Below are 26495 nucleotides of genomic sequence, written 5' to 3' on the forward strand. Positions count from 1 at the left end.
TATTTGGATTGAATCTCGGTCCTGATATTGTTCCTTATTGTTTAATGTTGACCCCTTTGAGCCTCAGTTTCCCCATTTATTTTTTTTTGTGAGGCAGTTGGGGTTAAGTGACTTGCCCAGGGTCACACAGCTAGCAAGCAGCAAGTGTCCGAGGCCACATTTGAACCCAGGTCCTCCTGACCTCAGAGCCGGTGCTCTACTTTCCCCCTTTATAAAATAAAGGAATTGATCTAGATGCTCTCTAAAATCCCTCCCAGGATTAATTGTTGATGTTTCTGTGATTCTATACCCCTTAAATAGAAAGCCTATCCATATTTTGTGAGCTGGTTTCTCTTTTGACCAGGTATGAGCATTTGGGAGACTGAAGGCTAAGGGAAGGTAATTTCTCACTTCTATTCTGTTCTTTAAGTCATTTAACCTCTGTTTGCCTCAGTCTCCTCGACTGTAAAACAGGGATAATAATAGCACGGGATCAAATGAGATATTTGCACAGTGCTTGGCTATATAAAGGCTCTCCTTCTCCCCTTCCCCTTCCCTCTTCATTTATAGGGTCCTCCACCCCCTTTCCTTACCTCTTACCTGGACTGTTGTGACAGCCTCTGAAATAGATCCCCTGTGTCCAGTCTCTCCTCTTCCAATCCACCCTCTAAAGAGCTGCCAAAATAATTTTCCCAAAGCACAAATCTTTGCTGGTTTACTGGTTTAACTGGTTGCCTATTGCCTCTAGGATAAGACTCAAACTCGTAACCTTGGCATTTAAAGACCTTCCCAATCTCTCCAGCCTGCCTTTCCAGATTTATGCAGAACTACTCTTCACAACACTCTATGCTCCAACCAAACTATCCTACTAGCTATTTCCTTAACCTGATGTTACATTCTCCATCTCTATGCCTGCATATGAGCAGTGTCCCGCCTGGGATTTTCTCCCTCCTTTTCTCTACCTCCTAGACTCCCTAGCTTCCATCAAGGCATAGGCCATTTGCTATCCTTCGGTGAGCCTTTTCCACCCTCCCTAGTTATTAATGTTCTCTCCTAATTCAAATTATCCTGTATATTTTTATCCATTTACATATCATATCACAGTAGCATGTAAGCTCTTTGAGGGCAGGAACTATTATTTATTTTGTCTCAGTATTCCCATTGCCTAGCACAATATCTTGTACAATTTTCTTGTTTCTTTTTGTTTTAGGATGGAGGGAGGGGGAATATTTCCAGACCTAAAACATCATTGATATAGGGAACTCCCAGTGTGGGGAACTTCTTCCACCAGCACAAATTTGCAACTCCTTAAAAAATTAGGGACCTGGAGAGTTGTCTAGGGCAATGTAAGTTTAGATGATTTCTCTGTGGTCAGACAGCCACTGTGTGTCAATAAGAGGCAGGACTTAAGCCCAAATCTTCCTGTCTCCAAGACTGGCCTGGTAGGTATAGATGCACTTGATTGGATTGAATGCATTCCATGGCCACAAACCAGACAAAAGCCAATGAAATTATGCAATGAAACCATTCAACTCACGATCCTGGTCATCTCAGCTTCATTCACTCACTGAATATTTACCAGTCCCACAAGGCACTGGGGTGAGGATGAGAGTCAAGGCAAGGATACAGTTTTCAATAAGGCACATGCCTCAGGCTCTTTATTATTATTTTTTAATTCTATTCATAAGGCAAGACTCTGAACAGCGGAGGGGAAAACATGGATGACGAATGTGATATTTTAAAAATATGTCAATAATTGAAAAAGAAAATATAGCCCCTATTCAATTTCAACGTGAGTGTTCACTTTCTAGCTTCATTCCCTTTTTGCTACCTAATCAACTTTCAAATCACGAGTTGTAAAATCCTTCCCAATTTGAGCCTAGAAAGATTATTTCTTGCATTAATAGAGCTAAAATTGATCATTAACAATAAGAGCTTTTCTATCAATTGGGGAATGGATAAATAAATTGTGGCACATGAACATGATGGAATATCGCTGTGCTGTAAGAAACAAGAAACATAAAGTACGGATAGACTTATAGGAACTGATGCAAAGTGAGGTAAACAGAACAAAAAAGACAATATACACAATGACTATAAAAATGTAAATATACAGGGGCAGCTAGGTGGTGCTGGCCCTGGAGTTAGGAGGAACTGAGTTCAAATCCAACCTCAGACCCATAACACTCATTAGCTGTGTAACTCTGGGCAAGTCACTTAACCAAATTGCCTCACCAAAAAAAAAAAAAAAAAAAGTAAATATACAGAACAATAAATGTACAGAACAAACAATTGAAACTGAATGCTGCAGAATTATGAGAACTACTCTTGGCTCCAAAGAAGAGATATGGGAAGTTACCTCATGGCCCTCCCCAACCTTCTTATTTGCAGGGAGGGCAGAGAGGGAAACACTACATAAAGTACCAGGCTCTTTTGATATGTTGGTTAGTTTTGCTGAACTGATTTTTTTCCCCTCTTTTTTCTTCTTTGCTACAAGGCTTGGCTTTCTGGGGATATGGTTGGGGGAAGAGTTATGTGAGGCAATAAAGGTTATTAAAAAAAAATTATCTCCTTTATCCTGCTAACTCTGAAGGATGCCTGGAGTGAAGGACATAAAACAGCAAGAGTTTGTCAGGGCCCTTGCTGTCCTCCTCAGAAAGTTAGGGAAGCGGGTAGACATGATAAAATTGGTTTTATCAACATAAGGAGTTGGCATCCTATGATGAAAACTGGTTCTACACACGAGTTTCTTCTACAGCCTTCCATCTGTACCTCCCAGGTGGTACAGGTGGGGGATTCTTGACCAAGATCTATGGTGGGTACCAGGAAAATGAAGTAATGCCCAGTCACTTTAGCAGAGGCTTTAGAGAACATTGTCCAAATGATCCTTCCTGCAAACCCTGGAGGGCTCAAGATGGTGGAAAAGGACCAGAATAGGAACTGAAAGCAGAAACTTCAAGTCCAGAGAGATCAGGACGAAATTGCTGGACAAGTAGAAGCAGCCAGCAAGAAACATTAAGACAAATCGCATTAATAAATTGATAATTAACAATTAATTTAATTAATACTGGATAATAAATTGTCCCCTTTATTAAAAAGACGTCAATTAATACTTATATTTAAAAATGGGAACGGGCTTCCAAATGCCAGATGAATTGTGACTTTTCTGGGGCTATTCAACAAGGAAGGTATGGTGAGGGGGGGAGACCACCTCCCACTATACTTCAGGTGACTCCACTCACTGGGCCACAGGAAACATCATCCTCTCCTCAGTTTAACTCAGACTCAGCTAAAATCCCATCTTCTGCAAGAAGTCTTTCCTTAATATTAGTGATTCATCTCTAAGGTTTTTCTCCAATTTATCATGCGTATATCTTGTTTGTACATAATTGTTCGTACGTTGTCCCCATCATTAGACTGTGAGCTCTTTGAAGGCAAAGACTGTTTTTACCTTTCTTTGTAATCCTAGTGCTTAACAGATTGCCTAGTACGTGCATAGTAGGCGTTTAATAAATGCCAGCTGATTTGATTCGCCTTGATTTAACTCTCTAGCCTCCAATAGTACTGCCTCCCTCAGAATCTTGGTCTAAGAAACTAGTGTCACATGAACAGATGAAGCAACTAGACCTGATGAAGGTCCCCTTTCGCCAGTTGAGCTAGGGAAGCTCTAGGATTCTTCCTTCAAATGTTTTCCTTCCTTTTTACCCCAATGCTTTTTGCCTCTGGTTTAACTCAAGAACTTTTCACCTGCACATCCAGAAAACCAGTTCACTGTCTATACAACAAAGACCAGAAATGGAAAAAGATCAAAAGCAGGGCAGGAAAGTTTTAGGAGTCCATACCCAAACTGAAAGAGAAGCCAGCTTTGCAAGATAAATCTCCTGGTCTCTGTTTATTTTGCATTTTCTTATCTTTTAACTTTTCATAGGTCTGGTTGCATTTCTAACTTTTACTCTGATCACTTAACTCCACTTTGCCCCCATCCCTTTAAACGAATCTTGGCAGACATCTCACCAGCGGAAATGTGTAACTCGACAGTGCCACCTAGTGACTGGAATGGTCTCCTGCATAGGACCAACATCTGCATATGACATCTATCTGGTTTCAGTAAAGAAAAGCAGTGCCTCATAATAAATGGAGACATCATCCATATCATCCCACTGACATATCACCCAAGAAGGAAAATGAAACTTAATAGAGATAACTCAAATACTACACTTGGGTTAAAAATCAATTTTATAAGTACAATGTGGGGGAAATGTAGTTAAAGGGCAGCTTAGCTTCAAAAATATTTAGTGGACCATAAGATCAACTATAGTCAAGAAAGGATTTATGATACTTAAGAAAACTAACACAATTTTAAGTTACATTAATAAGTTAACAAGCATTTATTAAGTGCCTACTATGTGCCAGCATTGTACAAAGGGCTGGGGATACAAAGAAAGGCAAAAACAGCCCCTGCCCTCAAGGAGCTCACACTCTGACAAGGGAGATAACAAGTAAACAACCATGTTAAATTGAAGATAATCAGAGAGGGAAGGCATTAAGGGAATAGGAAAAGGCCTCTTATACAAAGTGGCATTGTAGTTGATAATTGACAGAATCTAGGTAATTTAGAAGAAAAAATAAGGAGGGAGAGAGCTCCAGGTATAGAGCCAATGAAAATGCACAGCATCAGGAGATGGAGTGTCAGGTGAGAAGAAGGCAAAGAAGTCAGTGTCACTGGATAGTAGAGGATGTAGGAGTGAGAAAGGTATAAGAAGACTGGAAAGTAGGAGGGAGCCAGGTTATGAAAGGCCAAATAGGATCTTATGTTTTATCCTGGAGGTAAAAGGGAACCATTAAAGTCTATAGAATAGAGGGAGGGAGGTGTGTGGCAACCTCAGGTTATTGCTGTTCAGTTGTTCCCATCATGTCCCCCACTTTGGGAATTTTCTTGGCAAGGATACTGGATTGGTTTGCTGTTTCCTTCTCCAACTCATTTTACCAATGAGGAAATTGAGGCAAACAGGGTTAAGCTATTAAGTGTCTGAGGCCATATTTGACCTCAGAAAGATGAGTCTTCCTAACTCCAAGGTTGACACTCTATCCATTACGCCCCCTAGCTGCCCTCGAAGACCTTTTAGAAAGGTTTGAGAAGAATTAATTTAGAAAGATCAATTTGACAGTGGAGTAGAGGACAGATTGGAGTGGACAGACTTGAGACAGAGAAACTAATCAGAAAGCTATTTGCAATAGTCCCCAAATGAAGTGATGAGGGCTTGTACCTGGGTGGTGGCAGTGTCAAAGCTCAGAAGGGGGTATATATGAAAGATATTATGAAAGTAGATGTCTAGGAAGATAGTGGTACTCTCAACAGTAATGAGGAAATCAAGAAAAGGGGAGTATTTGGGGGGGAAAGAGTTCAATTTTGGACATGTTAAATTTAATATGTCTACAGGATATCCAATTTGAGATGTATAATAGGCGAACAGTAGGAGATGTGAAACTGGACATAAGGAGAGAAGTCAGAGCAAGATAAATAGATCTTAGAATCATCTGCATAGAGATGATAAATGAATCCATGGGAACTGATAAGACCACCAAATGAAACAGTATAGAGGGAGAAAAGAAGTCAGGAAAGAGCCTTGGGGGATACCCATGGTTAGCAGACACAAACTGGATGAAAATCAAGCACAGAAGACAGATTGAGGAGTGGTCAGATAGGTGGAAGGAGAACCAGGAAAGGGCAACATCACGAAAGCTTAGAAGAGAGCATTAAGAAGGTGATCAACAGTGTTGAAGGCTGCAAAGAGAAAAAAAGGATAAGGATTGAGCAAAGGCCATTAGATTTGGCAATGAAGAGGTCATTGATACTTTTGGAGAGAGTGGTTTTAGTTGAATGAGGAGGTAGGATGCCAGACTGCAGAGCTGAGATAGTGAGAGGAAAGGAAGCTGAGGCACTGATTGTAGATAGCCTTTCTGAAGCAGTTTACTAACAAAAGGGAGGAGAGATAAAGGATGATAGCTAATGAGGAAGATAAGTGACTTGGTTTTTTTTGGAAGATGAGGGAGACATGGGCAGCAAAAGATTGAAGATTAGTGAGAGAATGGGGATGATAGAATGGGCAATCTCCCAGATAAGACAGGATGCAATGGGATCACTTGTGCACATAGAGAGGTTTGCTTTGGCAAGAAGGGCCATCTCTTCAAGTGAGATGGCTGAAGGAAGAGATAGTGGGAGAAAGTATGAGTGATATGAGATGAAGAGGAGAGAAGAAGAAGAAGTTCTTGGAGAATGGTCTCATTTTTTCCCTGTAAAATATGAGGCAAGGTTCTCAGCTAAGAGGGTGAGCAGGGGGAGTCATGGGAGGTTTGAGCAGGGAGGAAGAGGCTTGGAAGAGAAGCCTTGATAGTGGGAGAGTGGGAGAGAAAATCCATTAGGGAGATGTGCAAGGATTGCCTCACTACAGAAAGAGCCCGTTTGACATCACGTAACATAAATCTGGGGTGGACTCACTCAATCAGCACAGTTTCGTGATTTTCTCCCAGCTTCTTTCAGCAGCACTTGAGTGGGAGTTAAGACAACAAATCCAAGGCTGAGGCTTGGCAGGCCCAGTTTGGTGGTACGATAAGGGGCCAAGGGACTAGAGAAAAGAGGACAGATAATGTAGAGTGGAACCTGGCTAACCAAAGGGTCAAGATGGAGAAGAGAGGAAAATGTAGCCAGTGCAGGGGCGAGGAGGTGAGGATGGCCTAGGAAAGAACAGAGAGGTAGAAAGAATGGAGGTTACAGTGAAAACAAAGAAGAGAGTGAGGGTTCACAAGGCAGAACAAAAGGTAGAATGAAAAAGATTAAGATCAGATAAAGGGATTTCAGTTAAGAAAATGTGTCCAGGATAACAGAAATAGTAGTCTCATTGGGTGCTGCTCTAGTCAGACCACTTCTGGAATACTGTACTCAATTCTAAGTGCCACACCTAAGAGGCAAGAGCAGAGGGTGGATTGTGAACCTGTGAAATCTGATCGGACTGGTACAGCCCCAGAGGACCAGAATCATATATACTAAAGCTAACAAACCCAGAGATAAGACATCACCACCGGAGACAGCTATTTGTCTAAAACTCTGCAGAAGTCTGAACCTTATGTCTACCTCCATAATCTCCCATCCAACCCCTCTTCTCCACTCATATCACTTCTTCCCACTTAGGAAGTTTACTACAATAGCCTTCTAATCGGTCTTCCTGCCTCAAGTCTCTCCCCTCTCTGGTACAGCTTATGTAACTACTGTCAAGATGATTTTCCTTAAGCATGGATCTCACTGTGTTTTCCCTAATCGGTCAACCCAAATGACTCCCCTGTTGCCTCTAGAATCAAAGATAAATTCCGTTTAACTTAACAACCTGGCCCCAGCCCACCTTCCCATTTTCGTTACATATTACTCTCCTTGTAGTCTCCAAAGCCAAACTGGGCCTAACACATGTGACCCTCTGTCTTCCTGTCTCTGTTTCTTTCCACTGGTCACCCTCTCCCCAATACCTGCAATGCATCCTCTCACCTCTATTTCACCGAATTCCTCTCTTCCTTCAAGATACAGATTAAGTACCTCCTTCTACTTGGAGTTTTTTCTCATTCTCTACAACTTCTAGTGCCCTCCCTCTAAACTACCTTGCATTTAATTTGTCTTTTTCTCTGTTTATTCTCTTTATATTTATTCTCTATATAATTATATTATCTACTGTTCCCCCATTCAAATGTAAGTCTGTTCTGCATAGAGATTGTTTCTTTTTATTTCTTTGTATTACTAGCTCCCAGTCCAGGGCCTGACACAGAGTAGATGCTTAATAAATGCTTGGTTTAAAAATTTTAATTTTTTACTTTATTAATATTACAATTATTTTATTTCATTTTTAATTTATGGAATAAAACAAGCATTTCCCTAACATAGTATAAGAAAAAGATTGTACATGAAACTGCAAATCTATTATTTAAATCTGTAAGTTATGCAAATTTTTTCTTCCCTTCCTCTCACCCTAGAGATGGCTACCATTAGACATAAATATGTATATATATATAAAATCATTGCATACAAACTTCTATTTATCAGTTCTTTCTCTGGATGCAGATAGCAGCTTCCTTCATATGTCATTTGTAGTTAATTTTGGTATTTATAATAGTAAAAAACGACTTAGTCACTCAAAGTCATTCTTAAAATGATACTGCTTTTAATTGATTGACTGAGCCAAGCCCAGGGAGCTCTGCTGAGCAGAGATACATGAGGTCATCACAAGAAGGAACAATGCAGTGTGGAAAGTGTGTCTGAGCCACATGTGTTACGTATGTTTGTCTATACTCTTCCCACAGCCATTGTATATAGTTGTATGTGAGTGTACCTTATGATTATAGAGGAAATGTTTTGTTACTATTGGTCTTTGATGCCATCTTTGTAAATACCTTTGCTTTCAGCTAACCATGTTCTCTTGCCGAGTATGTGATACACTTAAGGTATTTCATGACCTATAGTTTTAGGAGTGTAGGCTTATAAGAGTACCTTGAACCTAGGGTGTTCGTCCCCCATGGGACTCAAAATGAGAGTGAGTTGGGGGTTGAGTTAGCTGTAATCCACAATTTATACACCCAACCAATTTATCATTATGTATGCTGACCAGTATGACAGAAATACTAATTCAGACTCATCAATGCATGTAATCAAATTTTATTAATTTAGAGTACTTAATTCAACAATACAAATATCAACTCCTCTAGGAACAAACCACTAATCTGGTTCCTAAAGGTCACAATAAGCGTATCTTGTACTGGCATCCCAGGACAGTTACCTCTCTCCCCAGCCACAGATCACATATTTCACTCCACGGTGGTATTCCAGCAAGACTTCAAATTAGCATCGCTTTCAAGTGAACATGGGATGCTTAAATTCCCAAGTGCAGGGCATACAGGATTCTGTCCTAGTGACCCAGCAGCAGGCTCATGGCTGGGGCCTTTGGAAAGTTTTTATGGTTCTGGAGAAGGGCATTCACAAGTTTCATCTAGGTTCTGATTGGTGAATTAAGCTCATGATAAAAGGAAACAATCAAGTGAAAATTTTAGTTTCCTAATGTCATTAGCAAGTGCTTATTAGTTATTTACCAGATTTGGGACATATACACTCATGGCTAACAGTTGTTTACAAACAAACAAATGGGGTAAGAAAAAAAAATGGAAGAGAATGCCATTAGGTACTTTTTATTGTCTCAGATAGGGAGAGATTTCTTAACTAAACGAAAGACAGTAATGATCACACGTACACACACACATCAATTTCAATCACATGAAATTAAAAAGCTTTTACAGGAAAAGTTATCAATGTAAACAGAAAAGAAACTATCAACTGGGAAAAAGCTTTGCATTACATATCTCTGATGAGGGCTTAATATGGTGGACATGTAGGGAACCAACACAAATATGCAAGACCACAAACCATTTCCTCAGAAACAGTTCTTAAAAGGGGGGAGGGGCAGTACAAACTATGAATGACATGATGATAGGATTGCTTGAAATCACTAGAGAAACATGAATCAAAACAATTCTGGCATTTTGCTTCACACATAGAAAATTGGTAAACAAGCTAACAGATGGAAATAGTTAATGTTGGAGGTGCTGCAAGATGTATGTAGAGTATATGGGCTGATTGTGCTGGAATACCTGATCCATGCTCTAATTATGCTTTTTACAGCCATGCTAATAGATTATTAGTGGAACTGGTGAATTATTTCTACACATTGTGGAAAGCAATTTGAAATGATGCTAGACAAGTAACTAAAATATTCCATTTTTCCCCCTTAAGGATGAGACATGGGGCACCCAACTGCTCTACTAACAACCTCAGTACTTAATAACCACTTACTATGTACCAGGCACTGTGCTAAGTGCCTTACAATTATTATTTCATTTGGTCCTCACCACAATCTTGTAAGGGTAGGTATTATTATTATCCCTGTTTTATAGATGCAGAAATAGGCAAATAAGACTTTAAGTGACTTGCCCAGGGTCACAGCTTGCCAAATTTGAACTCAGCTCTTCCTGACTCCAGGCTCAGTGCTCTATCCACTGCTTCTATATAGTGGGTAGAGCAGAGGAGAAAAGGGGGTAAAACTGTCCCAGCTTCTGAGCATGCTCGGTACTACTGTAAATTACCAAGGAATTGTAGCAGCTTTCATTTTTGGTCACTGGAAGGTATGGAGGGCTAATGGGACACATAACCACTGGTGTGTTGGTAAATGTTTAACAATGGGCTGGGACATGGGGGAGAGAGGTGTACACAGGACCGCATTATTAACATTCTTCTCTATCAATTTCTTTAGTCTAGACAATCAACAAAACAATCAAGCCCTGATTTGTAGTGTTTGCTAAATTCTGAGGTATAAATGCTCACAATGGAAGTTTAACAATCAGCTTTTAGGAGTAAATGCTCATGCTGGAAATTTAACAATCAACTTACCAGAGTCCACTGGAGCTCGCTCCACCATATGCCTGACATCTGGACTGACTGAGAGCTTGTCAATTTACACATTACATATTAGTAAAACTTATTTTTGTAGTTAAAACATAAATATAAATTGTAATATTTTCTATAGATCCTCTTGTGTATAAGCACCCTACTTTGGAAGTCACTGATCTAGAAGAGTAAGCTTTAAATAACTTGCCCCTTTTCTTTTCTAGAATTTATTCTCCCTTTGACTTCCAGGAAAGGGTATAGCAATGATGAGGAAAGGATCTCTCCTCTCACCCCTGCCCCTCTTCACTCCTTCTCAAGGAAAAGTAACAGTAGCTTTCCAGAGACAGGTATAACAAACCTGAGAGGGGGGTTATTGGACTTCCAATTCCTGGTTTCCTTCTTCTGTTCCCTTTTCTGAGCACAAGTCAGAGAACAGAGCTCCTAAATTCTAGGAACGGGGTAACGTGCCTACTAGATCAATCAGTCAATTAATCAATAAGCATTTATTAAATGCCTATGTGCCAGGCACTGTGGATAAAGATAAAAATTAAATAGTCCCTTTTCTCAAGAAGCTTACATTCATTTTATTAGGGAAGAAAACATATACATCTTAGTATTTACAATAAATTTAAATACAAAATGAATAGCGGGTAATTTAAGGAGAGATGATAAAGGCTTCATTTAGAAGATGGTACTTGAGTTTGATCTTCCAAGATGACTGTGTGGAAGGAATGCATTCCAGCTATGGGAGACTCTCAAGGAATGGAGTCTGGAGGACAAACAGAGAGGACAGTTTGGTTAGACTATAAAGTACAGGAAGGGGAATGAGGCAGGAAAGGTCAGTTGGGGCCAGGCCAAGATGGACTTTAAAAATAGCCAGTTTCTATTTCATTCTAAAGACAATAGTGGGTTGCTGGAGTTTATCAACTAGAAAAGTAACATGGTCAGAAAGCCACTTAAAGAAAATCACTTTGGCATCTACATTGAAAATAGAGTGGAAAGTTTTGAAAAAAGGGGGACAAATTAATAGGCCACTGCCATGGTGCAGAGGAGAGGTTGCAAACAGAGGAAAGGGGTAGAATGTGGAAAATACAGATTTCTTAGAAATGGCATGATCTGGCAACTGACTGGATATGTGGCATGTGGGAGCATGAGGATAAAGATTGTAAAACTACGACTAAAAGATGGTGACATCTTTGGGAGAAATAGAGAAATTTGAAAGATGGATGGGTTTTGGGGGAAAAATATTTTGATGGGGCAGCTAGGTGGCACAGTGGATACAGCACTGGCCCTGGAATCAGGACCTGAATTCAAATCCAACCTCAGACACTTGACACTTTACTGGCTGTGTGACCCTGGGCAAGTCACTTAACCCCATTGCCTAGCCCCCAAAACTAAAAAAAAATTATTTTAAATATGTAAAGTTTAAGATGTTACTAGGACATCCAGTTTAAAATGGTCAATAGAGTTGAGGAAAAAAGAGAAAACACACACACACATACACGGGTGCGAGGGTGTGTGTATTCTATAGATTATCCAGAGAGATAATTAACCTGATGAAGCTTATAAAGTCCCTCAGAAACTGCGAAGTGTCTTATAAGAGGGCAGGGGACAGAGCCCTGGAAGTGCCCTCAATTAGGTGGTGTGAAATAGGTAAGTAGCAGGCAAAGAAGATTAAGAAGTGGTCAGAGAGAACTAGAGACAGACAGGATGACCAAAAACCCAGAGGAGAACAAATATTCAGGAGAGGATGGTCATCAGTATCAAATGCTACTGTATCCCCTGCCTCTAGACGGCTTTCCTGAGAGATTACCTGTGAAAGTGGGAATATCAGACAACAGCAGAGGAAAGAGCGGTTTAGTGAAGGTTTTTTAAGGATGGGATCTTTTGACCCTAGGCCAGGGATCCTTTGGAAAGAGTTCTACATGGCTAACTCAGTGCCAGATGCAGCATCCTTCTTTGCTGCCATCTTCACCTTAAGCTGATGCTGGAGTACCTTTCGCCCTCCTCTCACCACCCCCAACTCTAGCTGAGAAGAGGGGAAACAAAAAATTCAATACTGCCATTCCTGAGACAGGCCAATCAATTACCCTATGGCTCTACTCAACATTACTTTGTACTCCCAGACTGAAAAACTGGCCACCGCTTGCTGTTTGTAAAATTTTTATCACCAAGACTTACCAAGTGCCTGGATGGCACATAATAAACACTTAACAAATCCTTTTCCCTCATTCATTTGCCTGGAGGTAGCAGGATAGGAAACAATAGGGGGAAGGGGGGAGGAGGAGAGGGAGGGAGAGAGAGAGAGAATATGAATATGACTAAAGAGGGCATTTAAGAGTGCTGGGCCTTGGTGAAGATAAAGATCATTGTGTTATTTTTCCAAGGAGCCCAACTGTTTAGTCTCCTATTTTCAAATATGGTACCTCCCTCTAAGAAAGGAATAAACTACTATATTAAAAAAAAAAGTTCCTTTCACTTAATCTTCATCTTCAGAATCCTATCAGAATTTTGCCCTTGAAAGGCAAACAACATTTAATGGCCTATTATAAGAATATCAGATTTGAGTGATCATTACAAATTGTCAAACATTTTCTATTTAACTCCGGATAGAGGACAACAAAATGTCTATTAAAAAGAAAACAGAAGAGACCCCAGATTTCCCAACTAAAGCATATTTATTTAAAAGTTCCCAAAATGTAGTTAGATGTTGGAACCCTGGCAAATTTTAGTCTTTAATCTTAACTTTGAAGAATTGTGCATTTATCCCAAGGTCTATGAATGGAAGAGTCCTGGGGAAACCAGATTAATCGTTAGGTCATTCTGCCTGGACTGACAGTAGCTCTTTCCTCTATTTTCCCCTATTTCAGTTTAATTAAAAAAAAAAAAAAAGGAAAAAAAAAGAAAAAAAAATCAAGTTGCTTCAAAAAACAGCAGACTGGAGTTATACTGGGAAATGAGGACTTGTAGTGAAATGCTCTAGTAGTAATTCCATAGCTTAAAGGTATATAAAAGAAACTATTCTATTACTAAAGAAATTCAGAGTTGTGAACAGAAATTTTAATTAAAAATACAGCTAAACTAGCAAATTATTTGTTTCATCTTTTGACATACACTGCCATAAAGCTATAACCTAATACCTGAAATTATCTATGGTAAATGACAAATAGAAATGAAAAATATAAATTTTAATACTATTTCACAGTCAAAGTATACTGAAATAATCGCACAACATAGTCAAAACATATTTATTACTTTTTAGTGTAATTTTATACACTCCATTACAGATACAAGAATATAGCCATATTTACAGGTAATTGAAAATAAATCAGCATTTTCAAACCCCACATCTAAAAACAAGTTTTAATTCCTAAACTACAATTGTGGTATGCAGAGTGAATTACTTCTTCCCCTTAGAAAATAGTTCCTTCCACACTAGGGTTAGGCTTATCAGTAGAACAAGAACTGATTTCCTTTTTAAATGATCTAACTCTACAAATTACTTCCTTCCCAAGGAGGAAGTTTTATATTTTAGTGGTAAAATGTCAAAAACAGTTGAGTTTTACTGGTAACAAATTTCTGGGGCACAAACATTAGATTAAAAATCAAGGAAAAAAATCACCCTATTTCATTCCCCTGCCATCCAACTCCCCCAACCCTCCAGCAAAATGTTTTTTTTAAAAAAAAATCTCTACAGTTATAGCTTGACATATAGTTTTCAGTTTTTGGGCAGTCATAAAAACTATGTACTCCAGAATTTATTAATAAAGATTACTCTGGTACAGTCTACGAGTTTCAAAACTTAAAAAAATTAGAGTAATGTAGAAAACAAAATGTTCCATCACTTAAAAAGAAAAAGGATGAAGAAATTTCTCAAGAAACCTTCCATGGAAAGGTCTTCAAAAATTAAAACAGGAAATCTTCACAAAATTCACTTGGTTCCAGTATCAGCTAGAACACTGTTTAAGTATGTATTATTATGTTCTATTAATTGAAAAAAAAAAAAAGTTCCCAAGAGCCACTTGGTAATTTTTTTTTGAACTGTTCATAATGGTGCCCACCAGAATGAGACACTAATGGCACTAGTGTGTAAATCCAAGACTGTGGACTATTCATTCATCCACATGAGAAACAAAATGATGGTGATGCTACACATGCCAACACACAGAAGAACTAAATACAAAATGGGATGTTATGTCTATTTTAATAGCACTCAGATATTCCCAGGTTGCTTCCAAAAAAAAAAAAAAAAAGGGTCAACAGCTGGACACCATGTTTTAAACAAAAGTTTAGAGCTGTAGTAAGATTATATATAAATTATGGGACAAATAAAATACATTGGAAAAATATTCCAACTTAGACATTTTAATTTTTTCAATGTTAATCTTAAAAATATACCATTTATGCAACTTTAGGTTAGCTTTCTATAAGGTGTGGTTACTTCATTCAGAGGTATGAACATAAATATATATGTAAATGTATGTATACATATACACACACATATTTTAATAGGGAGGTACAAAGTGGCAAAAATCAATAAATGTTTCACATTCGCAAACTGTATTCAAATTTAGCTTAAATCACAAGAGAAATCACCATCCACTTCAGTGAACATTTGCCTACTACATCACAAAATAAATTACCTACTTCTTTCTAGGAAAGGCACAGTGCTGAAATAGTAAGGAGTAACAGATCTAGATTAATACAGCTCTTAAAAGTTACATTTGAATGAACTATTTCCAAGTCTAGCATATAGCATCAATCTCAAAAATATGAACATTTCTTGTGACATATACCTTTTCTGTTACATTTTGAATAATCTTAGAAGGGGAAAAAAAAACCCATAAAAGCTATTTTGTGCTGAAACAACAAACAATTCTCTAGAGATTAAATACAAATTTTTAATTTCTCTCAATCACACTAGGATTTTGTTGCATTTTTGTGAATACCCAATGTATCTTACATTTTAAAATTTGATTAAAAAAAAAAAAAAGACTGAACCTTAAAACTCTCAGAGACACTTGATATAGAATCGGCTTAATGTATCAGAAACAAGTGACTCTGGCACTCTAAGTCAGTATCCCATAATGTAAGTATATTACATTAGTGTCCAAGATATTAAAATAAGCCCTTGGTGCTGGCAGTTGTGAAAGCACATGAGTGTATGCCCCAACAGAAGAAATCTCTCTATGGAGAAAAGTATTTCAAGTCAAGATTTTGAAATAAAAAGATTTTACTGCATACAAAAACTACTAAGATTTATACGTATCTGGCAGTGTCATGCTAATGCCATGTGAGGACCAATGAAGATTTTAGCAAAGGAAAAAAAAGCCAAGTTGATTTTGTAGTAGCAATAATTTCTTTTTTTATTTTTAATATACTTTAGGAAACAATATACAAAGCTGAGCTTTCCACCATTTCCAGATAACAGTGGGATGCTCCAATTACACAAATTTAGCGTTTTGTGATGGCTAAGAACAGCAGTCAGCACCAGACTTGAACAGTTAGCTACAACACAAACATCCTTCCAAATGAAATGTCATAATAGCAAGACAGGTAAACCAGGGTTTAACATATGACCCTTGGGGATGTTTTGATCATTCTTGTTGAATGTCATATTTCATTAAATATTTTATACAGAATTTTTTGTTTACAAGCTTTAAACAAAACTTTTCTTGAGGGATTATTTCAATTAAGTACAAATGTTCAACAAGAATAGCGCTGATAACGAATCCCCAAGTAGTCAAATTCTAATATGCGCTGACCGAAGGAAATGAAAAGTAACCATTTTTTTGTTTTTTTGTTTTAACATGTTTATTACAACAGATACAATTCACATCTGACTAGGTTTTTTTTCCTCTTTCCCCTCCCACAACCATGTTCATTGGGCTATTTCCTTATATTTGAGCAATTGATGTACTTTCAGCACACATGCCCAGCAGTACTATAAGTCCATTCTTACAGGGTGCAAATGGAAATACATTTCAATAATTTATACAAACAAGTGGGTTATGCTCAATCACTGCAATTTTAAGCTACTGTACACAGGAATGAAAAGATTATAGAAAAAGTGCCATAGCAACAGTGCCTTAAGAAAAGAGAAAATTAGAAGCATTAAAAAATGGATAAAATCAGATCTAGAGGATTTCAGAGGGGAAATGGAACACAGAAAATGAAAAACATTTCTCTGCAAAAACAGAAATGGAGAAGCACTGCTCTTGATTGGGTGCAAGTGTGGAAACAGTTGTTTCATGATATTTTGTACACTGCCCAAACTGTTCCAAATTGTTGCAGCCTTAGACACAGATCGCCTGGCGCCTGCACTGAATTTTCGGAAATGCAAGATTTCTGAATGATAAATTAACCCCCAAAATAAAAAAAAAAAAAAAAAGCTAATTTTGCAGACAGGTTTACATGTAAAAGGCTAGGTATTTAGCCACCTCAGCATTGATTAGTTTTGGATGTCTAAGCTCTGATACACATGGCTTCCCATGGCTTCACTCTACAAAACATATTTACAACGTGAAGAATACATCTACAAGAAATCTACATTTCAGGGGTATTACAAATCAATCTTGTAGCTTCCCCTGAATTGACTTTCATGTCCCCATCCCCTTGTCATTTCCATTGCCCAGCTTAACGGTCCAAAGTCTACTCAAATGCAGCTCAAAATTGTTAAGATTGGGCAACCAGTTCCTGTACTCAAAACCATGTGCAATTATTCACATCTTCACACCATGAAGGAATTCTGATTCTTTAGCTTTTCAAGTTCTTTAATTTGTTGTCTCAAAAATAGTATCCTGAAAAATAAAATAAATGATTAAACTTATTTCCCAAATATGACATTAACTAAATTAGGTATATCTATTAATCTTTGAATTATAAATAAAACTTATCACTGAATATACATACTCCACACACTAACATCAGAGAAAATCTGGCAGCCAATGAATATAGCAAAGTGACAACATTTAAATATAATTGTGTAATTAACTGCCTGATTTAAGTTCTTTAAACTGTAAAGACAATTTGATAGATGTTCCATACAATATTTCACAGTGTGGAAGACAAAAGTTAGTACCAAGATTATTGAACACTTTTTCTTAAAAATGAATTATACTGCAATATTATAGAAAATAAAAATAAAATGGAAATACTTTAGGGTGATAATACAACAAGTATACTTCAACACATTAGAAACATGAGAATTTAGGATAAATCAATATACCATATTATAATTACACTGAGTTATTACAGAAATAGTAAAGTAAGCTCTGCTTAGCAACAAGGAAAATGGAGTGCTCAAGGAATGGGTTATAGTTAATAAATAAAATCTGTTCATCAACTCACTGTAACTAGAACCTGTCTTTCTTTCCCTTTCTCCCCAATTCTTCTTGTTGAGTCTAAAAATTATTAGCTTCCTTGACTGCCTTAAATACAAGATAGCTAATATAAATTAATCATTATTTTATAATGGGCTCCTTACAGTAAGTCAGAGTCCTTCTTTCAGCAATTCAATTACATTGTACTATACAGGGCCCCAAACAAAGACCGCTTGTTGTATCTTATGCAGTGGTTAGGCTTTAAAAGTTGGTGTTAAGGCAAAAAAAATCTCCTATAATCAAATGTACCCCTGAAAATCCCTTAATCCCTTGGTTGGCTTTGAATTTCTCTCAAAAGAAGGCTATTCCTTTTTATAAAGAGGTTTGAGTCTAAAGGAGACATTCTTGGGCTCATGAACTGATTTCAGGTGATCCTTGAACTTGATGGAGAATCTCTAACTGAAATCTAGCATTTCTTTCAATAATTTAAAAACGTTATGCAAAAGGTTAATAAACTTTATTGGACTGCCAAAGGGATCCATGACACAAAAATTAGTAACCTTGCCTTAGAGACTAAGTATTTTCTTGGCTACAATCCATAGGCAAATATTCATGCTCAACGGCATTTCAGTCTTCACTAATACCTTCAACACATTTTTAATTACCTAGAATTGCCTTATTTTCTTATTCATATAGAACAAAAGGAGGAAACTCCTTCCCTTAAGCCAATGTGTTCTCAATTGGGAGGAGGAAGAAGTGAGGGTGACAGGGGTGGGTTTAGTTGTGGAGGTTCTTTCTACAGATAGCAGAAAAAAACAGCAGCTGACCAGTTTTCCTTCTTTTTTTTCTATTCTTTATTATAACAAACAGTTCAATGAGTAGGGAAGAGGGAGGGAAATAATTCAGATCTTAAAGGTAATATATAGTCAACAACAACAAAAGCAACATCCTCTTTTGCCCCTTCCTTCTAGGCTCACTCTCCCAATGAAGACCACCTGGTTCACCAGTGTCTAGTACTAGGAGGTACCTGTGATGTCAAACACCTTTTCTTGGGAGTGCAAGCGCACCTAGAGACCAGGGTTGAGATCAATGCAAGTGCTTGGAACTTTTTGCACAGGGGCTGAGTGTTACAGGACATACATTCCTGTGCTCTTGGCTACTGGTAATAGTTCAGCAATGGATGCTACGGAGAGGCAGAGGAAGAGGAACCATGGCAATGACCAAGAGGACATCACACTGCGAGTAAGTAGATACAAGCTGAATGTCCCTATGACCTAACAGTACTGTAACTAAATTTCCCCCACCTTGGAATTTCGGCCCACATTGACCGCTTCCTTTAGTTCCCATGTCATTGATCATCTGTAAACACTCATTCTAGCACTTATTTATTAGACAGTACTATTATTTATTTCATGTATGTATAACTTATCTCTACAAAGCTTAATAAAGGTAGGGGTCACATAAAACTCCTTTGTAAATCGTCCTTAGTGCCCTGAAATGATGCAATAAATACTCAATGCTCAAAAAATTTTTTTCAATCAAATGAAATGACCTTAAGAGAAATTTAGTTCTATCTGAACAACAGTGTAACAATTTCAATGAGCAGTGTAAACAGTGGTCTTAATTGCAGAATCATAATATCTTACATTTGAAAAGAATCTTACAAAGTTTTCTAGTCCAAACACAACCTGAAACAAATCTCTATAAAAGTAGCTACAGTGAAATATACATATACAAAATGGAATAAAGTGTTACATGGGCTCTCATCCTTAAAATAGTCAGGAAGTTTGAAATCAGAATTATCCATGTTCCCTAGTTCACTAATGAAAATGTGCACTTACCTTGAGAAATTTCATAAAGTTGCTGTTCAAGACAGACAACATGCTTAATGAAATGTTTATTCTGTGTTGTTACATAAAAATAAAGGATGCAATATTCTTAGTGGCACAGCAGTACAAATTAGCAGGGAGAAAGTAAAGTAATTAAATTTCTTGGCTTATACAATACACCTTACAACTTTTTATATGTTTAGATGTAAAAATGTAATATTTGCCACAGTCATCTATATGACTGGGCACTGGGCTCAGAAGATTCTGACACATATTCCTTAATTCTTCATCATGAAATGACACTTTTATCACATTGGATATCAAGCATACCTGTGATGAATAGTCCATTTTTCCAAGTCTAGCCTTGATTATATATAGCCCATAAGTTTGCAATGGGGTTTAAATCAGGTAAGATCCCAGGCCACTGAAGCATGTTTATCTCCATCTCGTGGCATGACGAAAGGCCATGTTGCAATATTCCATCTCCATTTGGGAATTATTATTTTAACTGTGCTTCTCAATATATGAATATATCTATCAGACTTCATCATTCTCTTAATGGTAACAAGACTTCCAGGAGCACTGGAAAGAAAAAAAATCCCCAAAACTCTTTTGGGGGGTGGATATTTTATAGTCTGACGAAGATGCCCTGATCTTACAGGCTCATCTGGATGTCTTCTGACAAGAGTTCTGGCATAGACTTCACTGAAAATGTGAGTTTTATCAGTAAAAACTTCTAATCTTTTCCCAACCTTCAATCCTCTAGTCTTTATACTGTCTTGCCTGTTAACAACAGGTTTTCCCCCCTTCACTGCAATGGGTAATAGGCGATTAAAAAAAAAACAACACAGATCTTCTCGCTATTCTTCCAGCTTCAAGAACCCTATGATGCATTGCAGAGGTATCAATAACAGCCCTTCCAGTTGCCATGTTCCTCTGAAGGCCTTTGCTTGTTTTCTGAGGATTAATCATACTGTTTTTCAGCAACAGTTTGTCAGTTCTTGGCATTGTGTTTTGTTTTTTGATGGGATTTTCCTTTATGCTTTGATGTAACTGATCCTGTTTCACTGTGGACTTGAATGATCATTTAAATGCTTGACTTCCCCACATCAACAGCAGCTGCAATATCTAACAGTCATTGAAGTGTGCTCTTTAAGAGCTACAATTTTTGCACGTTTCCTTGGAGTAATATCCACTCTTAAAAACCACAGAATTAAAAACACAACAAGAGAGCAATGAAACATGTGTATTGTAGGAAATTCAGCACTCAACTGAGACAACTAACAAATGGTAGAGAAACCAGTTCAATCTGATTTCAGGTGATCAATGACAGATGTTCTGAGTCAACCTAATATCAATAGAAGTACACACTCATGACCACTGTTGTCACTAAATGACACCATATCAAAATTATTATTTGTCCCAAGTCACACACACCGCTTTATAACTAAGAAAGCTGTATAAACCTAAGTTTAAGTTATCAATTGGAATTTTATTTAATTATTGGAATATGGTAAAAATATGTCAATGGAAATTAGGAGAATTAATAATTCATGATTATGGTCAACAACTTAATTGAAAACAAGGCACAGGATTTTAAAAAAAGGCAAATACTAAGCAAAACCTTACCTTTGCTCACGCAACGTTGCTTGAATTTCACATACTCGGACTAAAGATCTTAAGTTTTTTAATTCAGTACAAATTTCTGACATATGAACACTCCCCATGTTATGAGCTTCTTCACGCAATCTTGATGCCTAAGTATACACAAAAATTATTTTTAATACTAGAAAAATGTTCTTTTATAGAAAAGTTTTTATGGGACTTCTCAACTAGAAGTAATCTGTAGCGTGAGACTATGAAATAGTAAAAAGAAAAAGGATAATAAGGTTAAACAAAAAGACTGACATCAGAAGACAGAGTAAAAGTTTACTAAGAGATTTCTATGTTAATCATGTGCATATGGATTTTTTTTTTTTTAATTTTTAGGCAACTGGGGTTAAGTGACTTGCCCAGGGTCACACAGCGATTAAGTGTCAAGTGTTTGGTCTGAGGCCAGATATGAACTCAGGTCCTCCTGACTTCAGGGCCAGTGCTCTATCCACTGCGCCACCTAGCTGCCCTAATCATGTCCATGTGAAGGAAGGAGCTTTCACTTTAAAATTTCTATCTATTGTCCCTGCCCCCCAAAGCATAACAGATGAGATTTTGAGAAAGAAAGATCATAACTCAAGGAAATATAAATTAATGACTTGGGGTAGCAAAGAGAGTAAAAGGCTATAGGAACCAAACCACAAGGATGCTTACTATAAACGTTAAAGCTGGAATTCCTTTGATGCTACTACCATTCGAAAATCGTAAGGAGCCAAGCCTTTTCCAAATCACAGAAATTTACTCCAATGGTATTTCAGTAAATTAATGGATTGAGTCATAAGTGGAATTAGGGATACTTGAACAGCAGATGTGTTACAAGGTACAGCAATCGCATTTTCTCAAAACATATCCATAGAGTGCTCAGTCATGGAATGCTATCAACATTGAAATTGAAATGGACACCTCTACTCTCTGCTATGAAAACCTGGTCTCAAGAAAGTATCAAAAATTCATCTGCTAAAGAGCATATGAATAGAAAAAGCTAAAGAATTTGCCAATATATCATCAGGACTGGGACCTGAATTTTGATAATTACAAGCATTACGTATTACAACCTTAAGACTGATTTTCTGGCATCATAATATATAGGTGAAATAAAAAACTTATAGTTCTCTGTCTATTCTCCCCATACCTTAAGTTAGAATGGAATATGGTTGGATGGCTTTTCTAATGGTGTCTTGGCAGGTAGGCAAATATATATACAAAGCTTCAGTCTTACATCCAAGCAAAAATACTACAGACACACAGACACACACACGCCCCCCTTTCACATATATCACTCTATGAAAAAATCCACCAGAAGGAAAATTTCTTTGAATTAAGACAGCCTTGCATGTCTATTTGCTAAGAAAATGGACCAGAAAAACTTAATAAAAGTTATCTTTCATTACTTTTAGGTTAATTTTGATTATATTTGGGAAGAAGGAGGAATAAGGGAGATACATAAGGACATATATGTAAACTGGTATAGTGATGTTTATTTTCACTCTCCAGTGATACAGTAAAAAAAAGGATAAAGAACTACAAATGATTTCACTTTTGATAATGATGAGGAGTGCATGATAGGAAGCCAGGCTAAAGATTATGTGTAGATAAACTAGTGAAAATTTCTTCAAGTAGATTCTTTTTTTTTTTTTTTTAAAACATTTTTATTTTATTAATTTTTAGGCAATTGGGGTTAAGTGACTTGCCCAGGGTCACACAGTTAGTAAGTGTCAAGTGTTTGGTCTGAGACAGGATTTGAACTCAGGTCCTCCTGACTTTAGGGCCAGTACTCTATCCACTGTGCCACCTAGCTGTCCCCTAAAGTAGACTGTTTTGAATCTCCTTGAAAGTATCAAAATTAAGACACTGATGAGCTTTACTGCTTCCCAATTTAACTTCAGTTAATGAAGAAAAATAGAAATATGAGAAGGTAGGGTTATATCTTCTATTAGAAATTTGCATAGTATCTAAACACTTCTAAAACATTTTAAAATTTAGGTAAATTTCTGGAGCAATAAAATTTTGTTAAATAATTAGTTTAAACTCTTTCAGTAATCCACCATCTCACCTCTAATGGGTCTATACTCTTGATCTTCAAATATAAACAACTCTTCCCTATCTTGACCCCATCTCCCTCATACATATTTATCTATCTTAAAAGTGAGATTACAGCTCAATAGCTCAATTACAATATCTGTAAAGCACACAGCACAATGCCTGGCCCACAGAAGGCATTTAACAAATGCTTGTTTCCTCCTTTCCCTTCCTCCCTGCAACAATCTAGGTGTCAAGACCAGTAATTTTTGCTTAGTCCTCATTCTCTTTGACCTAACTGAAGAATTTTTAACTCTGCTGAATATTTTCCTTATTGAAACTTTCTTCTCTTAGTTTCCCTGTTGTGACATTATCAGTTTTCTGATAAGCAAAATTGGATTAGATTAGATTATCTCCAAGACTCCTTTCAGCTCCAAATCCTGTACAGGCTTTAGGGTTCTCCTACTAGCAACTGAAAATGGGCATTTTCTATGGTTTGGCATTTCTAAATGTATTAATATCTGAATGTAGTACCATCACCTCAAACTTTAAAACTGAAATCATATTCCCACCAAAACTACTTTTCCCCTTGGTATTAACATTATTCAAGTCATCCAAGCTCAAAATGCTAGAATTTTTAATTCACCCTCTTCAATTTCCCACTAGCTGCTAGGTTTGGTTTCAGTTCCACAAACATCATGTACCCTCTGCTATTCAGCTTTCCTTTTGTGTATTCTCTTCCCCCGACGAGATTCTAAGTTCCTTGAGGGCTGGTTCTATCTTTCTTATTATTTGTATCCTCAGCACATAGCACTGTGCTTGGCACACAGGAGGTGCCACTGATAAAGACACAAAGTCCTGCATATTATTCCTTTCCTGCATCCATCTTTTCCTTTTTATTCTCATTGCTACCACCCTAGTAGGGACTGAAACATATGCAATAGTCTCCTAATTTGTCTTCCAAGCCTTGCAACCCACCTATGTCATCAGACTAATTTTCCTTACCAAAAAATTTTCAACAGCTTCCTACTGCTTCTAAGATAAAACTGAACTCCTTAGATTATACTCCTAACCTATCTCAACTCCAACTACCTTTCTGAATCCTACATTACAGACAGAAAATGTTTGGCAAATTTCCCACCTCCACAATTTTTGTCAACATTGCTTAGGTACCACTATCTCTCCCTTACTGTGTTCTCTACTTGTCTAAGACCCTTTTCTAATCTCTCTGCATAAACCTACTCGGATTATTTCAGATCTCAGTTATGCCACCTTCCTCTGAACTCACATAAAACTTATTACTAATACCATTTATATGATAATTAATCATTATTGGCAGCTTGGGTTCTGGGAAGGCCTCAGAGTCAGGAGGACTTGGCTTAAAGCCTTACCTCTGACACATAATGGCTGTGTCTGGGAGGTCACAGCTTCTCAGTGTCCCAAGCAACTAAGATTTTAGGTAGTAGAGCAGATGTCTGTTAACACTGGTAATGGCAGTTTCCTTACTTGAACTTCCATATAAAACAAAACCTCAGGTCTGATCCAAAAATCATTTATATAACAATGTAAGAAATGATAATGCAAGAGACAACACTATATTATCATTTTAAAAACTAAATTACCAAAAAAAATTTTAAAAATTAAAAAAATAAAAAATAAATTACCCCAGTGAGAAGACAGGGACACTGGCATGGGTTCCTACAATATCTCAACATAGTGCTTTACATGTAGTAGATGATCAATAAATACTTGTTGGTTAAACACAGCTTAACCAAAATGCTTCTGAAAGGGAAGGTAGCAAATGTTTTCAAAGTATATACAGAATCTTGATTCAACGAACTATAAGAACCAAGGTATGGGCCTTCATTTTGAGGCTATCATCAAGCAACTAGAGAGTAACTCAGGGAGGGTGAGCTAGAGGGAGGAGATAAATGGCACCTTTACCAGTTGGTGTTTATAAAGACCCTCACACAGGTGTATCAACAACCTCATAAGTTCTTCTGACCATACACACACTTCCTTCAACCTGTTTTGATGATTCCTTTCAAAGCTATTCTTAGAATACATTTTAATACAGATGAAATGAGTTGCCTTTGATTCTTAACAATTATTAACAAATCTTGGTGATTCCAACTCTGCAATAACTTTTACATTTGTACCCTCCTCTTTTATTTTCACTCCCATAATTCTATAGAGGCCTTTCTAACTATCCAACTATTTCAATAGCCTCCTAACAGGCCTTTCCATCTCCCCACTTAGCAGACTAATCTTTGTTATACGGATCCTATCAAATCTCTGCTCAAAACTCTGAAACAGAACCTTATTTTTTGATCAAGAAAAGTTTATTCGTTTATTTAACGAACATTTAGCTTAACAAATTCCTTAGCTTAATATTCAACGTCCTCCATAATCCAATGCCACTCTTTCTTATTCCATACTACTCTCCTTCCACATGCTCTACACTCCAGACCACTGCACCACTCTCCAATACAACTGGGCACTGTACTCCTTACATGACCCATATTTTCCTGCCATTCAGATGATAGAAACATTACCCATTCCTCTCCATATGCTCCATCATTCTTGTAGCACAATTCAAATACCATCACTTTTATGAGCTTTTCCCAAAACCCCCACCTTAGTAATGATTTTCCCCCACTTTGAATTCAAGCACTTCGCCATCATGTTCTCATGTACCCATGTATTAAGTTATTTGTATGTGTCATATACCAAGTACTAGATTGTAAACAAGCAGGACCCAGAGTGTCTGATTCTCAGTCTAGTGCTATTTCCAGGATAATACACTGCTTCCTTTAAAATGACCACAGTTACTTTTCCCCCCAGTTTACAATGAATTCAGAAACCTGTACTCAATGCAGGTCAGATCAATACTTGGACATCTGTTTCTATAAAGAGCTTTGTTTTAGAATAAAGCACTAAAAAAATAACTGAACTAAATATTTTAAATATTCACCCCAAAGATCTACATATTTTGACTTTAAAACATGTACATACCTGCTTTTCTGCATGATCTGCAGGCCATCCTTGAACATGTTTGATAAGATTTTCATTGAAGTGTGCCGCTAGGGTAGGTGTTAATGAACATGTAGGTCGGGAAGATGAATTCTGTGGTACAACTGGTGCATTAGATGCATTACTACTAGAAGTATGATTTGGACCAGGAGATGGACTTCTCTGACTACTGTAACATAGAAAGAA

General features: G+C 37.3%; 1 protein-coding gene and 1 pseudogene across 4 annotated transcripts in view; one reads left to right on the forward strand and one right to left on the reverse strand.

The window, feature by feature from the left end:
- Positions 1–2573: 2573 nt before the first annotated feature.
- On the forward strand, positions 2574–2998 carry LOC114027461 (annotated as a pseudogene).
- Positions 2999–15789: 12791 nt separating this feature from the next.
- WAC (WW domain containing adaptor with coiled-coil) overlaps positions 15790–26495 on the reverse strand; it is a 121914-nt gene continuing 111208 nt past the window's right edge. For 3 of the 4 annotated variants that reach the window (XM_027841544.1, XM_027841541.1, XM_027841543.1), the window contains 3 exons: positions 26292–26478; positions 21234–21361; positions 15790–17253 (listed from right to left, as the gene is read on the reverse strand). In XM_027841544.1, the coding sequence (XP_027697345.1) occupies positions 17184–17253; positions 21234–21361; positions 26292–26478 (385 nt within the window). In that variant the 3' untranslated portion in view covers positions 15790–17183. The remainder of the gene's footprint in view (positions 17254–21233; positions 21362–26291; positions 26479–26495) is intronic. The other variant, XM_027841542.1, reaches the window with a different exon arrangement.

This window comes from Vombatus ursinus, unplaced genomic scaffold, assembly GCF_900497805.2.
Source record: "Vombatus ursinus unplaced genomic scaffold, bare-nosed wombat genome assembly UNPS02014861.1, whole genome shotgun sequence".
Classification (NCBI taxonomy): domain Eukaryota; kingdom Metazoa; phylum Chordata; class Mammalia; order Diprotodontia; family Vombatidae; genus Vombatus; species Vombatus ursinus.